Below are 16,999 nucleotides of genomic sequence, written 5' to 3' on the forward strand. Positions count from 1 at the left end.
GGAAAGACAAAAGCTACTGTGACCTTTCGTTTTAGCAGAAAATTACAATTATTCCAAGTGAAGCGACAGAGGGAAAAGTAATGTCAGAAACAATATAATATATAGTATTTTTTGCCAGAGGTTGTGAGACCAGAAAGAAATTTTTAACAGGAACCTCAAGGCTTGGTTTCTCTGCTATTAAGTCACTGTGTCTGGAGCTGAGTAATTGCAAAATAAATATCTGTTGAATAAATTGCCCTTTGAGCTTGGACAAATTGCTGACTTCATCCGAAAAGTGAGAGTGTGGGATTATTATTGGTTCCCAAACCTGGCTCTGATCATCAGAGACATTTAGGAAGCTTTCCGAAACATACTGATTCAGTAGGACTGGGTAGGGCTCATCAATCTGTCTTTTTTCTAAAGTTCCCTGGGTGCTTCTGATGCTGAAGCAGGTTGGAAACCCCTAAACCAATTGAAATGACCACTAAGATTCCTCCCTAGGCAAAAGTCATAGACTGATGAGGCTCAGAGCTTGTGGGTGCCTACAGAGAACACAGGGATGCTAGGGATAGAGACTAGCCTTGCTCCAGGTGCTGAGGTGTCCAGTCCCCTGCTCCGGTCTCCCTGTGTTTGTTTGGCTTTGATGCGTTGTCCACAGGGACCTAGGAGCAGACGGAGGTCTCTGTGACGGAGGTCTCTGGGGAAAACATGAGACCTGTGCCATCATCTTGCAAGAGTGGAAAGCAAATAGTCTAGGTCCCAGCATGCCATCTGGAAACATGTCATTTTCTAATGGAGAAGTCGTCTTTGTCCCAATTTTTACTCTAACAAGCAGAGATATACGTAGGAACTTCCGAGCACTGCATTAACTCTTTCAGTCATAGGGTGTGATTTAGTTTAGTGAGGTAGCTGTTAAAGCAGTTTAGTAAGTGATTGCCTCCAGGAACTCACAGGCATCCCTGTGGCTGGAAAAAGTTAATGCACTTTTCAGAGGGACTCAGGATAAAGGCCCCTGTGGAATGAAATGGGATATTTGGCTACTGATACTTTTAATAGCCTGATACAGAAGGAAGAGCTTCTACGAGAAGATAGATGTTTTCGTCGCTAATCGTAACTCTGCTGTTACCTTGTTGTAGCAGAGGTTTTTTTTTTTCTTTAAAGATTTTATTTATTTGTCAGAGAGAGAGAGAGCACAAGTAGGCAGAGTGGCAGGCAGACGGGAGGGAGAAGCAGGCTGTCCGCCGCTGAGCAGGGAGCCCGATGTGGGGCTCGATCCCAGAACCCTGGGATCATGACCTGAGCCAAAGGCAGCCGCTTAACCGACTGAGGCACCCAGGCACCCCTGTAGCAGAATTTTTTAAATGATGAAATGACATAAGCATACATATTTAATAAGCATAAATATTTTAATAAATTTAATGCCTGTGACAAACGAGAGGCACTGTTTATTATTAATTAGTAGAATGAATAAAAATAAAGCATGAAGTAAAACTGATATACTTTTCCTCTGAACCTCAAATGGTGGTAATAAGCCAAGGCTTAACGTCGTTATTTGAAGATTGTAAACCATTTATTTCTCTAATGTACAGACTGCTCATCTAAACTGAATGACAAGTTATAACCAGTTAAAGTTGTTGGGATTTTTTTTAATTAAAAAAATACAAATATAAAAATATATGATTTTTTTAAAAAGCAGAACATAAAGCCTTTTTTTATTAACCTGGGCCTGGCTGCACGAACCTTTTCTATTACACAGACATAAAAGTTATTCAAGTAAAAAAATCTACATATACATATCATTGCCCTACCTGGAAAATATAGAAGCATAATTCTAAATTACACAACAGATAGAAGGTGGAGGTTTGAGTCCTACCTGTCCTGCTTGGACAACTTATTTCACTCCTTTGGGCCTCAGGTTGTTTAGCAGTAAAGTGAAGTGAAAAAAATTGTCCCATTTCTCCCATCCCCCTCACAGGATCGTCCTGGAGGTCAAGTGAGATGATGTAGGACAGTCCTTTATCAGACGTAAAATCCATTAAAGGACATTAGATGTAGTTTTGGACACTGCAGTGGGTTCTCATTGGCACTCGGGGGCTGAAAAATGTCTCCACTTGTTGTAGACAAGCAGAACGATGTGGAGATTCCATCTCCCACCCAGAAGGACCGAGAGAAGAAGAAAAAGCAACAGCTCATGACCCAGATAAGTGGCGTGAAAAAACTGATGCATAGTTCGAGCTTGAACAATACAAGCATCTCACGCTTTGGCGTCAACACGGAAAATGAAGATCATCTGGCCAAGGTATGTCTGAGCCGGGGGCGTGTGCACGCAGCTCTCTGCTCTATGGCAGGCGGCTGCCCGACACGATCTGCTAGAAAATAGCAGCGATCACTGTAGCTTTACGACTAGAGTATATGGTGAGAAGGGCTGGGGTGGCCCCTTTGTCCATTGCTGGGCACCAAATTCGAGACCCTTTTCCTACAACAAAAGACCTGTATTTTTTTATTCGGAGTTGGATTTGTAAATGGGAGTTCCTTGAGAATGAGATTCCTACCAAAGGCCCACTGGGAGAAGTCACTCTGGGCGGCCAGGAGACAGGAATGAATTGTCATAGAGAACAGATCCGGGACTAGATGCCAAGGACTAGTTGGAAAATCTGCACTGACTGGCAGAGCTAGAGAAGAAAGGAGAGAGGTTGACAGCACTGACTCACAGCCCAAACCCCACCAGTGGAGGGAGGCACAGAAAAAATTCACACGTCCCCTAGGGGGCCACCTAAGGTGACCACTGAAGTCCTCACAGCCTTGTGTCAATAGGAAATGAGCTCGCTGTGAGCAAACTTTGGACATTCAGTGAGGCTTTCTGAGAGATGCCATTAGAGCAAGGGGCAGGCCTCTGGAGAGAGCCTAGATCCCTTGTTCCGGGCAAGAATTCAGAATGGAATAAATTATTCCTTTAATCAGATAATCCTGGAATAATCCTAGAGCACAGGACTGGATAATGTTTCTCCCAGGTCTATCTGTGGCCCAAGAGCTCTAAGATAGAATAATCCATGGCTGGTATTCTTCATGACCTTTTACACTAAATTAGGGTTGACTTCCACACATTCTAGCAACTGAGTTTCCCCGACCTGGCCCTTTGTGATCATAACCAAAGGGCAAAAGAGTTCCCCCAAGATGGTTTTCTAGCTGTTACTAATGGGCCAGTGATCAGGGAAGAGGAGAGTCAGGGAAATGAAGGTGGAGGGACCCCCAGCCACTTGAGCTATCTTGGAAAGCAACTTGGTTGAAGACTGATGTGTAGCATATAAAGGTCAGCAACTAGATCTATGTATTAGACACACACTCTCCCTTTTCTGACAAAATATACAGAAACTTACAACAAAAATGAAGAGGACCCCCAACCTCCTAGGCCATTCCATATTCAAATTTTCATGCAACTAGAACACTCTATATAGACACTCCAATGACTTAGCTAACCATTCTCCAAAAACTCAATAAAAATAATGAGACATGCTAACAAAACTGGCCTTGTTCCTAAATTCCTCTAATTTTGGTGACAGGAGCTGGAAGACCTGAACAAATGGGGCCTTAACATCTTCAATGTGGCTGGCTATTCCCACAACAGGCCCCTCACCTGCATCATGTATGCCATATTCCAGGTGAGTAAAAAGGAGAGAGACTTCCTATTGAATTTGATGGCTCTTTATGATTTTTTTTTCCCATCCCAGTTTATTTTCCTGATTTGACTTTTTCCTCATTTTTGGACATCCACTTATTTATTTTCTAATCCATTTTACTGCATAGGAAAGAGATCTCCTCAAGACATTCAAAATCTCATCTGATACATTTGTAACCTACATGATGACTTTAGAAGACCATTACCATTCTGATGTGGCATATCATAACAGCCTACACGCTGCTGATGTAGCCCAGTCAACCCATGTTCTCCTTTCTACGCCAGCACTAGATGTGAGTAGTTATGATCTGTTTTGCATACCTGCCCATCCTCTTCTAAAAAGTGCTATGTACCACATGTATTGTATTTACAGAAATAATGGCACGTGTTTGAACCAGTTCTTTATGATGCGTGGCATCCATCCATTGGGTTGCTAATAAAAATGAACGACATTTCTACTTAGGCTGCTTTTGAATATCAGAGCAACTCTCTCTATATGTCTCTTACATTCAAAATTGTTTCATTATCAAGCAATTAACTAGGTGCTTTATTTTTTTAAGATTTATTTATTTGAGAGAGAGAGAGAGTGTGTGTGTGCGCACAAGTGGGGAAGGGACAGAGGGGGAAGGAGAGAAAGAATCTCAAGCAGACTGCCCGCTGAGTGCGGAGCCTGACCCAGGGCTCAGTCCCTGGATCCTGAGATCATGACCTGAGCCGAAATCAAGAGTCAGACACTTAACCAAATAAGCCACCCAGGTGCCCCCAGGGTGCTTTATTTTTCATTGTGTCTCCAGTATCTAATAAGTGTCCAGTTCAGCATCTAGTATGTAGTTTATTTTCAGTATGCATATACTGATCTGAATTGCCTATACCACCCCAAACACTGTGTTGCATAGCACAGAAATATAAGATATCCTGTATGGTTCCTATTGAGAATAAACATCCATAGGCTTATTCTCCTAAGAATTCATAAAACTGATTCTGTGGGTTGAAAAAGTAACTGAATATCTAGAATTAATAATGCTGAAGCAGAGGGAAACCATGTTCCGTTTTGCTAGACATCTTGCTAGAAGGTGGCTGTGACTCCTTCCTTAGTAGATTAATGCATTTCCATGCACCGATAGTAGTAGCCATATCTTTGACATACAGCAGCAGGAGTCAGGTCCTTCCAAAATGTGTACGCTCACTTCAGAAGGGGGCTTGCCAACCCCTATCCAGCTCCACCAGATTGGGAAGGTGAAGAAGGATTAAACTGGCCACAGCACTGTTGTCTGGGCTCCATATTTCCTGAGAAAAGAAATCCAAGAAGATGGGAAAGTGAGATGGAGCTGAGGCTGTTTTATCCCCTGAAGGAGAGAAACTGTTATTTGTATGTTCTGTCTAAGGATTATAGAGTGGGCCAACACTGTTCATCAACTACCTGCTGTTACTGATAGGTTACCTATCGTGGAGCCAGAAATTGACCACCGGGGGCCACACGTGTTTAGAGGAGGGAGAGCTTAACGTGTCCTTGAGCAGTTACCCTTCACAGGAGAGGTGGACACTAACCTGGCATTTGAAGGATCAGATTTAAGTAATCACAGAGGATGAAGAAAAACATTAAAGTCAGAGAAAGTCCTTTTAGTCAGAAGGAATATACACCTACACAAATACTAGGTTTAAGTGTTGGTGGACAAGTGGGGGCAGAAGAGCTTCACGGCATGGCATGAGGGAGTTGGAGCAGTAGGGCACAAGTTCCACTTCTTAGGGATGTTCTCAGATCTTGCCCATGGTAAACATTCAGTGGGTAGGAATTAGAGGAGTGGATGAATGAATGAATGAATGAATGAATACCTGAAAGCTTCTCTCCACCCTACATAATAAATTATTTCTGAAGCTAAAAGCCTTGGAAAATAATTTATTGCCAGTCTTACGAGTTTGGAATTTAGCCTTTCTTCTCTAAGTTACTCAGCCTGGAAACATGAATGTTGTTATATCTCAGGGAAGAGCCAGTCTGACTTGCTTTTTTGACTTGTATGTGCTTGTGTTACATAAGCACCGTTCTGCCACACCACTTACCCAAGAAACAAACATCAGGCTCTACCTGGTCACTCATCATGAGCACGGTGCTAATGCCTTCCCATAAGCTTGATGTGGGCATGGGCTTCCGCCATCATTCCTTTCACATTAGACCTTATGATGATGGATAGAATCCCCATTCAGTTAGTGCATTGAAACATTATGTACATCAGCAAACAGTCCTTCTCCCAACAAGAATGAAATGGGATACTTTTTTTTTTTTTTAAAGATTTTATTTATTTATTTGACAGAGATCACAAGTAGGCAGAGAGGCAGGCAGAGAGAGAGAGGAGGAAGCAGGCTCTCTGCTGAGCAGAGAGCCCGATGCAGGGCTCGATCCCAGGACCCTGGGATCATGACCTGAGCCGAAGGCAGAGGCTTTAACCCACTGAGCCACCCAGGTGCCCCAAGAAATAGACTTTTATATACATACAATGGCATATTATTCAGCCATAAAAAAGAACAAAATCTTGCCATTGGCAACAACATGGATGGAGCCAGAGAGTATCATGCTAAGGGAAATAAGTCAGTCAGAGAAAGACAGAGATACCTCATGATTTCACTCGTATGTGGAATTTAAGAAACATAAAAATAAAATAAAGGGAAAAAAAGAAAGACAAAACAAGAAATAGCCTTTCTTAAAAAAAGATTTTATTTACTTATTTGACACAGAGAGAGAGCGATCACAAGTAGGCAGAGAGGCAGGCAGAGAGAGAGGGGGAAGCAGGCTCCCCGCTGAGCAGAGAGCCCGATACGGGACTCAATCCCAGGACCCTGGGATCATGACCTGAGCCGAAGGCAGAGGCTTTAACCCACTGAGCCACCCAGACACCCCTGAAATGGGATTCTTTAATGTGAAGCTGAATACACGTGATAGGCCAATGGGACATGGAGTTAAATGTGCTCGTTTTGCTCGACAGGCTGTCTTCACCGATTTGGAAATTCTGGCCGCCATTTTTGCAGCTGCTATCCATGACGTTGATCACCCTGGAGTCTCCAACCAGTTTCTCATCAACACAAGTGAGTTCACTACTAGATAACTGTATGATTCATTGCTTCACTTCCCCCCCCCCATGTTTTCATTATGGATGATAATAAGGGTAATAATGAGGTAATCTTTCCATTCCACTCAGGCTGGTCAGAAATTTCCTGGATAATGTGTCCAGTCTGGCAACACTATTTTTGAGCTAGCGGCATGGAGAACTTGGAAAGGGTCAGAGGGGAGCCATAAAAAGTACTCAACAGTTGGAAAATACAATACATGAGAAAAGAGTAACAGATGTGGAATTATTCAGTAAGGACAAGAAAAGGCTTGGGGCTAACACGATAATGATTTTCAGTGTTATGCAGGACTCTCACACAGAACATGGTGACCCACTGGTGTCCCTCTCTACTAAGGAAAGAGGCCCAAATGAGCATGGAATCTCCAGAGAGAAGTAAGATTCCAAAGAAAGCGCTGGAATGCTTGGTCTATACTAGGGAAGATGACCCCAGTGACATTGGGTGCTGGTCCAGCCTTAGGATCCCAAGCTATACTCAACGATTTTGTCGTGCTGAAAATGTTTAGTATCCATGCTAATGAAGTCCGTGAATTTTCTCAGTTAGTGCACTATTTCTAAAGGCTAAAAATCTCAGTACTTTTTTCTTCTGAGAATATTGGCTATCCAGTTGTGGTCATCATTAATTTCAAGTGCTGATGGTTTTATAGAAATATTTGAGCTCCTTACTATAAAAGAGTCCCTATCCTACATAATCGTCAAAATATCTGCATGATCTAGATGTGGGGTAGATTGATTTTTTAACCTTGTTCTTCTACCGAAAGAGTATAAACTTCGGGCAACTACTTGGCTATTGGATTGTATCAGCGGGCATAGTGTATGTCACAAATCGATCCATATACCGGCCAGTAGCTTCACAGAGAAAAAATGGTCTTTCTGCTGCAGCCACCGATAGCACTAGAACACAGAAATCTAGTTTGCAGATCTGGGATTGATCACAGGGTGAACGGGGCAGGCGTGCTGAAGTGTCTTCATATATCCTGCCATGCGTTCTGAGGATGTAACACGAAGAACACAGTTAAAGCAATGGTATATGAGTGACAATATCTGCAATGAGTAACCTGTCACCATCACTTGGCTATTATTCTTTCTTAAGAGAAAAATGTTCCCTCCGGAATTTGTTGACCATATTGTCCAGTGCAGACCACGGCTCTGCCTAACAAAAGATGTCTGTGCTTCTTCTGTGAATGGCAGGCTGGAAGCTGTCATTTAGGTTTCCAGATATTGCTATTTCTGACATATAGGGCCAGAGGACAGAAACTCTGATGTCAAGATTATTCTAAAAAATTATTAGTGTTTTGTCACCATATTTGTAGAAAACTCCAAAGAGCTAAATTATTTGGACAAAACAAAAATTTCACACTGACACTATTATCATCTTTGAAAAATCAAAAAGTCAAAAGGGACAGGACTGGGGAATCTATAAAAAAGTGAAATGGTTTGAAAGTCCTAATACATATAATAAAGTTTAGTGGTATTTTTAGTTTATTCCTTTCTAAAGCACAAAATGTGTGAAGACATAAAGGAAATTACAAACTGAGATAAAAATAGGGTTGCTCGGAAGTGCACTTACCTAATGTTAAATTCTTCATATGAAATGAAGAAGGAGAAAAAGGATTTTAAAATACCATGAATTTTAGTCAAAGAGAAAGCTTATGCACCAATATCTACGACAAGCATGTTTGGCTTGGGAAAGGACTACTTCCCCTTGAAAAGGGAAACTTTCTCTGATGAGAAATGACATGTGGGTCTTGGTTCCTGACTTAATTTGGAGAGAACTGGATCTGATTTCACACTGAAGTTATGCCAACATTAGAATTGTATCCCTTTCTTATTAAGTCATCATTTTCCCTTGTTTATTAGATTCAGAACTCGCTTTGATGTATAATGATGAATCTGTGTTGGAAAACCATCACCTTGCTGTGGGTTTCAAACTGCTGCAGGAAGAGCACTGTGACATCTTCCAGAACCTCACCAAGAAGCAGCGCCAGACGCTCAGGAAAATGGTTATCGACATGGTAAGACTTCCTTTCTACATCCTTCACTTACCTTTCCCTTCCCAGGAAGAGAAACACCATTCTCTCTGATAAGTCTCCTGAGAGTTTCATTTTCCTTTTACCCTAGGTGTTAGCAACTGATATGTCCAAACATATGAGCCTGCTGGCAGACCTGAAGACAATGGTAGAAACAAAGAAAGTTACAAGTTCTGGTGTTCTTCTCCTGGACAACTACACGGATCGTATACAGGTATTTGATGAAAGCCTTTGATTTACCGCAAAGCCAAACCAAACTAAACCAACAGTTGGAAAATAAAAACAAACATTGGTTCAGTTAGCCGCGTATCTGGTTATTATTAAAACTTGGGCTTATTTTCAGAATAAGCTAAGGAAAATGGACATTCAAGTTTATCCTCAAATTTATGAAGAAAAACATAACCCTATTTATTGAATTGGGCTGAGTTCTAAAAATAAATGGCAAAATTCACTTGTAATAGTGGTTACGTGACTGTGGGTCCCAAAAGCTCGCTTTTAGATATAAATCCCATCGACTTGAAGATTGTTAGGTCTGTTTTGATTATATAAACTGCCATCAGCTGGTCTCTTTCCACAAGTGGAAAATATGAAGACATCTACTTTGAGTAATTCTTTGCATTTTTTCCAAACTGGGGAAGGGAAGTGATGGCAGCATTTGACCTCTAATGTCCCTTCCAATTTTTACATTCAATGACTGTCAATCTGAGAAGACACACATTTGCCCTTTCAGGACTCCTATAATGGTAAATAACCAAGTCTGGCCAGCGTCACTATAAGAGGATTTTTGGTGCACACACCACAATTATAATGCAACTAAAACATTCTCGGGTTTGGTACCAAATGTACTAGTACAAGAGGCATGAGATGTTCTGGTAGTATTTACACTGTATTTTATGGGATTTTTCAAAACTTGATGATTCCAGGTCCTTCGCAACATGGTACACTGTGCAGACCTGAGCAACCCCACCAAGTCCCTGGAATTGTATCGGCAGTGGACAGACCGCATCATGGAGGAATTTTTCCAGCAGGGAGACAAAGAGCGAGAGAGGGGAATGGAGATTAGCCCCATGTGTGACAAGCATACGGCTTCTGTGGAAAAATCCCAGGTATCTAATACGAAATTTTCAAAGTTTCTGTGAACTCTGCTGATTGTAGAACTGGGGGGTTCGATCTAACTCCTGAGGTTAGACGGAAGCAACAACCCATTTGTAGTTCCATTCTATTTGTGACTCATTTGCCTTCTCCATTACTCTCAGTTTCATAGGGTAGAGGCAAAGCCGTCCTCGGAAACTCATCAAAGTTCGGTCTGTGTATTCTCTAGCAGTTTAGAGAGCTATCTGTGACCTTAGCAAATCCAGCTGCCTGAACTCAGAGCTGTTTCCTCCTCCCCATCCCTCCAGATTTCTCTTATCCCTGTCCTTATCCAGGTGCTTAACTCTTCATCCTTGCTTCCTCTGCCCTGTGTCTGTTGTCTCTCCATAATCAAGTGCACTGCCAAGAGTGAATCCCATTCCTGTACCTCTTCTACCTCACAGTCCATGCCCCATTCTGTGTCCCCATCCAAGGTTGCTTCTCTACCTCTGAGAACATGCTGACATCTTTGGATTGTGTCCAAAGCTACAAATTCCCTGTGTGCCAAGGACTGGGGACAATATGCTGGAGGCAGAGGGATGCAGAAAGGCCTCAGATACCTCTAGCTGATACTAGAAAGTATCAGTATCCTTACAAAGGCTTCAGGGCATGCTGAAATGTTATTCTTTTTCAGGGCAACAAATGGCCTGAGCTGGATAGTCCTGATTAAGAATGGGTCTACACACTATGCCAAGTCTTTAACACAAAAGCATGAGGAGTGCTTTTTTTGGTTTTATCCTCTTTTCCCACTACCTGCTACCCCCAAACTTACATATACTTGTGATATCGATGCAAAGTTCCCTTGCAGTTATTATTTTGTTGCTTTGTTTAAAAGAGTCCCAGTCAAATGAGTTTACAATCTGTGAAAGTCCTCTACGATTCTAATATGCTATAAAAATGCATCCTAACGTTCAGTTGTCAGGGCCCATTCAAATCCCCCAAGACCTTAATTCAAACAATTAGTTAGTTAATTCATTAACTAGAATAATTCCCATTTATTATTGACTGTGATGGTTTATATTTATATGGTGTTCTGTGTGGTTTTCCACACACTTTCGCAGACCTCGTCCTATTTGAACCCCCACACAGCTTTGTGAGATGGACGCAGCAGCTACTTTCCCAGTGCATCAGGTGGAGAGGCTGGTTCGTTTTACCAGCTCCTGATCGACCCAGCTGCCCTCTGCCCAGAGCTCTTCACTCTCCAATCACTGTAGGCAGGTCTCCCTGTTGCCATGACATCATGGTACACTCTGGTGTTTTCCGCAGATGGGCTCCGGCAAGCATTGTTTGAGTTGTCTGGCAATAAAGCCCTTGACTAGGTCCTCTTAGGATGTGTAGAGCTCTCTCCTCCCGGGGCCCAGCAAATAAGCAACTAAAGGCTACCATTCAAAAAAGTGCTGAGCATTTAGTAGAAGCAAAATAAATGAAGAAAGGAAATGACTGCACAGCCTTCAGCCAATTCCATTTTCTCCAATGCCTTGAGCTTGTTTTTTCAGGTCCCTGGAAAACACCTTGAAAATAGTCTCAAAAATCCATTAAATACACATGAAGAAGGAAAAGGGAGTGGATGGAAGCAAGAGAAATATTAGAATATCTGCAGTCAAATTCACTGCAGATCTCTGATCTGTAGATCAGAGATGTCCCTGACTTTGGTGTGAGTTACGTTAAGACTAGGGAAGCATCAGGAGGGAGAAGAGAGATGATAGAAAGGTCAATAGGTGAAAGGTAATGAGAGATAGATAGATAGATGATAAATAGATAATAGATACAAATATACAGATGTGGGTAGATATAAATATAAAAGAGTCACATATGAATTTTGATATATTAAATGACTTGGCAAAAACCAGAATGTTGTTAAAGGAAAGGTTTCCCAGGGTACCTGGGTGGCTCAGTGGGTTAAAGCCTCTGCCTTCAGCTCAGATCATGATATCAGGGTTCTGGGATCGAGCCCTGCCATCGGGCTCTCTGCTCGGTGGGGAGCCTGCTTCCCCCTCTCTCTCTCTGCCTGCCTCTCTGCCCACTTGTGATCTCTCTCTCTCAGTCAGATAAATAAATAAAATCTTAAAAAAAAAAAAAAAAAGAGGAAAGTTTCCCCCTAGTGTGGAAAGAGAGCAGGATCACGTCCCATGGAAGCATATACATTGCTTTTGCTCATTTACCTCCGAATCCGGACCCAGCATCTCTCCAGCCCCCAGACCAGGACAGGGGAATTCCAGTCCCTCATTCAACTAGTGCCTGTTCTTTTTCACAACCTGCTCCCACCCCCCGTGTTTCCTGTTTGTCCGACAATGGGGAGGTCAGCATAAGGCCACAGAGGAGCTCACGCAGGATGCACGGCCCCTGTATAAACCGTCACAGAGCCATAAGCCTTGTATTTATTCCCAGGAACACTAGCAAAGGAACTGCTTGATTGTTTTTATTTTCCCTCCTTTCTCCTGATGGAAGTGACCATACCCTGTGGATCTAAGACAATTGCAGACGTGTCCACAGAGGGGATGTTTGTTTGTGTAGGAGCTGGAAGTATCTTCAGATGTTTTACCAAAGTCATCTGCAAACAAAAACATTCCACGGAACTTGAGAAATTTCAGAGTCGTCAGGGGCTGTCTTCTCTTCATTTTGGAGCGGCGGCATATTTTAAATTTATCAGGGAAAGAATCTTGAGTCAGAACTCATTAGACCTGGAGCTTCCTTCTTTGGAGAATGACTCACAGAATCCAAGTGGTGACAAAGTCATTCCCAGCCAGGGTTACATCCAGACTTCTTCTCTGGCACACAGAAGAGGAAAAGTAGTCAGTTAGAGTGAGACAAACACAGGCTTTGGAACCAGATGGAGCTGGGTCGAAGTCCCAGCTCTATCACTTACTGGCTCTGTGATCTCTGACAAGAAACTTCATCTCAGTGGGTCCCAGTTTCCTCCTTTGTAAAGTGTGCGTAACAATACTTTGCGGACATAAAAGCAATAATGTATATAGTATACCCAATATATAGGGTGTACTGTATAGTATATGCTCAAATAGAAGAATTATCATTCTTGATCTCTCTTGACTTTTTGTGCCTCTTTCTTTACCTAGAAACCAGGAGAGCTTGTTTGGTTTTCAGGAGTCTGTCATAATAATCGATGTGTAACCTTCCTTTTTTCTAGGTTGGTTTCATCGACTACATCGTACACCCACTGTGGGAGACCTGGGCAGATCTGGTGCAGCCTGACGCCCAGGACATTCTGGATACTTTAGAAGATAACAGGAACTGGTATCAGAGCATGATACCCCAGAGTCCCTCCCCACCACTGGACGAGCAGAACAGAGACTGCCAGGGTCTGATGGAGAAGTTTCAGTTTGAACTGACCCTTGAAGAGGAGGATTCCGAAGGCCCTGACAAAGAGGGAGAGGGTCATAATTATTTCAGCAGCACAAAGACACTTTGTGTGATCGACCCTGACCATAGGGATACGCTAGGAGAGACTGATGGAGACACTGGGGCCGAAGACAAGTCCCCGATCGACACATAATCACCTTCTCCGTGTGGAGATGAACATTCCACCTTTGACAAGCATGCCAGCTGGATGGTAGGGCCAGCCCATCATGGGGGCATAGGCCTACACGGGACAAGGGCCACGTGGCCTTTCCAGTTACTTGAGTTTGGAGCCAGAATGCGAGACCATGAAGCAAACAGCAGTTCAGAAAATGCCACGGTTGACTTGCCTTGTATGCAAGCTTAGTGGAGAACTGAAGCTTTATCTGGTACTGAAGGCCAAGATCAGATCCTGAGTAAATGGCTTGAAAATGGAAGACACAAAACTGAGAGATTTTTCTGCACTAAGTTTTGGGAGTCTGTCCCCTCTAGTGACTGAACTGACTGATTAATAACTTCATTTATAAATCTGCTCACCTGTCCCCTTGTCTGCCAACCTGTGTGCCTTTTTTGTAAAACATTTTCACGTCTTTAAAATGCCTGTTGAATACCTAGAGTTTAGTATCAACTTCTACACAGATAAGCGTTCAAAGTTGACATAAACTTTTTTGACTCTTTCTGGGGGAGGAAAGGAAAGAAAACGGTCTTCCTTCTTTCTTGGGCAATATCTTTCACTTTACTACAGTTACTTTTGCAAATAGAAAGGATACGCTTCTAACCACATTCTACTTCCTTCCCCTCTGGTCCCATCCAGCTTCACAGTTGTTCGTATAACTTATCTCTGTCTGCCCACTTAGAGCAGTATATTTTTCTCCTCTTAGAACTTCACTTTTTGTGCTGCAAACAGAATAAAAGTGAACAAAGAGGTAGGAAGGGTTTGTCGTGTCATTCCCAATAACAGTCTGTGTAAAATTCCCCTCAGTGAGGCCGTGCGCCATGTTGTGTCCGGAAGCCCTGAGCCACTGGGCTGTGTACGGCGCCCCCCATCCTGTCCCCTCCCCTCCATTGCTCTCTACCCAGCGACACACCGTTTCCAATTTGACGCTGCCGTCTTTCTCTTGCACTGCCTTCTGCGCTAACACCTCCATTTCTGTTTATAACAGTATATTTATTACTTCATGTATATAATGTAATGTTTTGTAAGTTATTAATTTATATATCTAACATTGCCTGCCAATGGTGGTGTTACATTTGTGTAGAAAACTCTGCCTAAGAGTTGCGACCTTTCTTGTAATGTTTTGTATTGTGTATTATATAACCTGAACATCGCTTAAGAGAGACATACGACCCCCTCCCTGGTGAGGGCATCTGTGGGCTTTTATTCAGATGGTCAGCCCTCTTCCCTGAGTTGCTCATACTGCACAACCCCTTTGCGAACCGGTTTTGGAAACAGGATTCTCACATTCGATACTAAAATGGTTTATACTAAGCTTTTACTTTTGTATAGTTTGATAGGGGTAGGGGGCAAGGGGATGTAGTTTTCACCCATGTTCTATCCAAATCCGTGTTCGCATGAGTTGGGTCCTAACTGGGTTTTCCTATCGTCGTGGCTTTGGTTTAAACAGCAACACTACATTTGCTCACAGATGGTTCTTCTGAGTGTTCCCAAACTACTGACTTTAAAGCTAAAGCCTCCTGCCTGCCCTTAAAGCAGGAATGTCATGTTCCAATTAATTACAAAAAACAAAAAACCCAACAACAATAAAACAATGTGAATTTTATAATAAAATGTGAACTGATGTAGTAAATTATGCAAATGTGAAGCTTCTGATAACACTTGTTAGGCCTCTTATTGGCTTCAGTCTCCATCTGTAAAATATATCCCACGCTTTCAGTTCAGCGTTGTAACTCACAGTTAAAGAAATGGCACAAATGTGCATGACCAATGGGTTGTATGTCTATGAACACTGCATTATTTCAGGTGGACATCTTATTGTTTTCAAAAGTTTCTCACAATGTATGTTATAGTATTATTATTATATATTGTGCTCAGATGCATTCGTAAGAGACTTTTATATGAAGTGAATAAACAAAAGCATGATTAGATTAGACTGTAGGCCCCATTATTTGGTGGTTAGTTCTGACCTATCAAAAGCAGATCTTTCTCTTCTCTCCTACCATGCCCCACAAAGAAAACCAACCACTTTGCCTGGCCAGCCTGTCAACTGAAGTTTCAGAATCCGTGTCCAAAGAGTCCCCGAGCTTAGAACATTTCACATGTTCTTAGCAAAGAGCCGCACAGCTCAGTGATGTGAGAGGTGGTTACAGAGAAGCAAACAGAACCGCTTTAAGGAATCTGAAAAGCTTAATTTACTAGATAAACCCAGGAAATCTCCCACTTGGCTGGGTCCTCCAGAAAAAGGAATCACAGAATCGCAGAACATTAGCTTCATGTAGTCAGACGGTCCCACTGATCCATTTGACACACGAAGACGCTGAGGTCCGAAGAGACCTCTTCAAGCACCATTCACAGACCACTGGTTGACTCTCGTGGTCTTTTCCATGATTCATGGAGTCTCCTATTGATCATGTGGTTATGCTTTACTTTCTGGAAAGAGCTTTATAAATTTCATAGGCAGAATACTTCAATGCTTTGTTGAAATTTTAAAATCAGCTTTAAAAAATGTTAGGCTAAGAAGTACGTGTGCGTGCGTGTGTGCGCGCGCATGCGCGCGCTTTGTGTGTGTGTGTGTGTGTGTGTGTGTGTGTGTGTGGTGAGGAAGGCTGCAAATGAGTCAATGGATAACATTTACTACTTTAGCCACAGGGAACTCTTTGTGAACCAGTTAGTGGGTCTGCTCTAGAAGAATTCCACTCAATAAACTAAAATTAACTGAATTTCTTTACAAAGGTGAGATGAACCAATACCGCACACCCAGTCAGCCTGCAGGTTCCAGAGCTAATGTTTACAGCACTTAGCTACCATCTTTGACATCTGATTCCACACCCACCATCCCTGAGCTCTTACAGACTGACAAAAGTGAGTTGTTCAGCATTGTCACAGGTGTGACTTTTATAATTTCTCCAGCTATAAATATTTATAAATATATGCAGGTATGTTTTCAACAGAGAAATGGTTTTTAATCCTTGCTGCAAATTAGAGTCATCTGAAGAATATTTTTTTTAAAGATTTTATTTATTTATCTGACAGAGAGAGACATAGCGAGAGAGGGAACACAAGCAGGAGAAGTGGGAGAGGGGGAAGCAGGCTTCCCAGAGAGCAGGGAGTCCGATACAGGGCTGGATCCAAGGACCCTGGGATCATGACCCGAGTCGAAGGCAGACGCTTAACCACTGAACCACTCAGGCACCCCTAAATATATATATTTTTTTAATATTAAGGTTTGGGTTCCACTCACACTCCTAGATGCTTTCTGAATTCCCAAGAGCCCTGGTGACCAGATTTTTAAAATCTTCCCCAGGTAATTCTACGTGCGATCTGAGTGGAGAGCTCCTGCTCCTGTAGAGAGAGTCATGCTTGGAGCGAAGGCTTTTGTCAGTCCATTCAGGCTATTATAATAAAGTACCCCAGACTGGGCAGCTTAAAAACAACAGTTTATTTTTCAGAGTTCCAGAGGATGCGAAGTCCAACCTACTCGAGTTCTGGTGAGAGCCCACTTCCCAGATCATAGCTGCCGGAGATAGGCTCC

At 42.5% G+C, this 16,999-nt stretch overlaps 1 protein-coding gene across 3 annotated transcripts in view; it reads left to right on the forward strand.

Moving 5' to 3' along the window:
• LOC111143034 (phosphodiesterase 4B) overlaps positions 1 to 15,393 on the forward strand; it is a 571,923-nt gene extending 556,530 nt beyond the window's left edge. For all 3 annotated transcript variants that reach the window (XM_022496458.1, XM_022496459.1, XM_022496460.1), the window contains 8 exons: positions 2,100 to 2,278; positions 3,540 to 3,638; positions 3,784 to 3,948; positions 6,634 to 6,733; positions 8,635 to 8,789; positions 8,896 to 9,018; positions 9,728 to 9,910; positions 13,081 to 15,393. In XM_022496458.1, the coding sequence (XP_022352166.1) occupies positions 2,100 to 2,278; positions 3,540 to 3,638; positions 3,784 to 3,948; positions 6,634 to 6,733; positions 8,635 to 8,789; positions 8,896 to 9,018; positions 9,728 to 9,910; positions 13,081 to 13,446 (1,370 nt within the window). In that variant the 3' untranslated portion in view covers positions 13,447 to 15,393. The remainder of the gene's footprint in view (positions 1 to 2,099; positions 2,279 to 3,539; positions 3,639 to 3,783; positions 3,949 to 6,633; positions 6,734 to 8,634; positions 8,790 to 8,895; positions 9,019 to 9,727; positions 9,911 to 13,080) is intronic.
• Positions 15,394 to 16,999: the final 1,606 nt, after the last annotated feature.

Source organism: Enhydra lutris, unplaced genomic scaffold (genome assembly GCF_002288905.1).
Source record: "Enhydra lutris kenyoni isolate GAN:26980312 unplaced genomic scaffold, ASM228890v2 scaffoldscaffold9, whole genome shotgun sequence".
Lineage (NCBI taxonomy): Eukaryota > Metazoa > Chordata > Mammalia > Carnivora > Mustelidae > Enhydra > Enhydra lutris.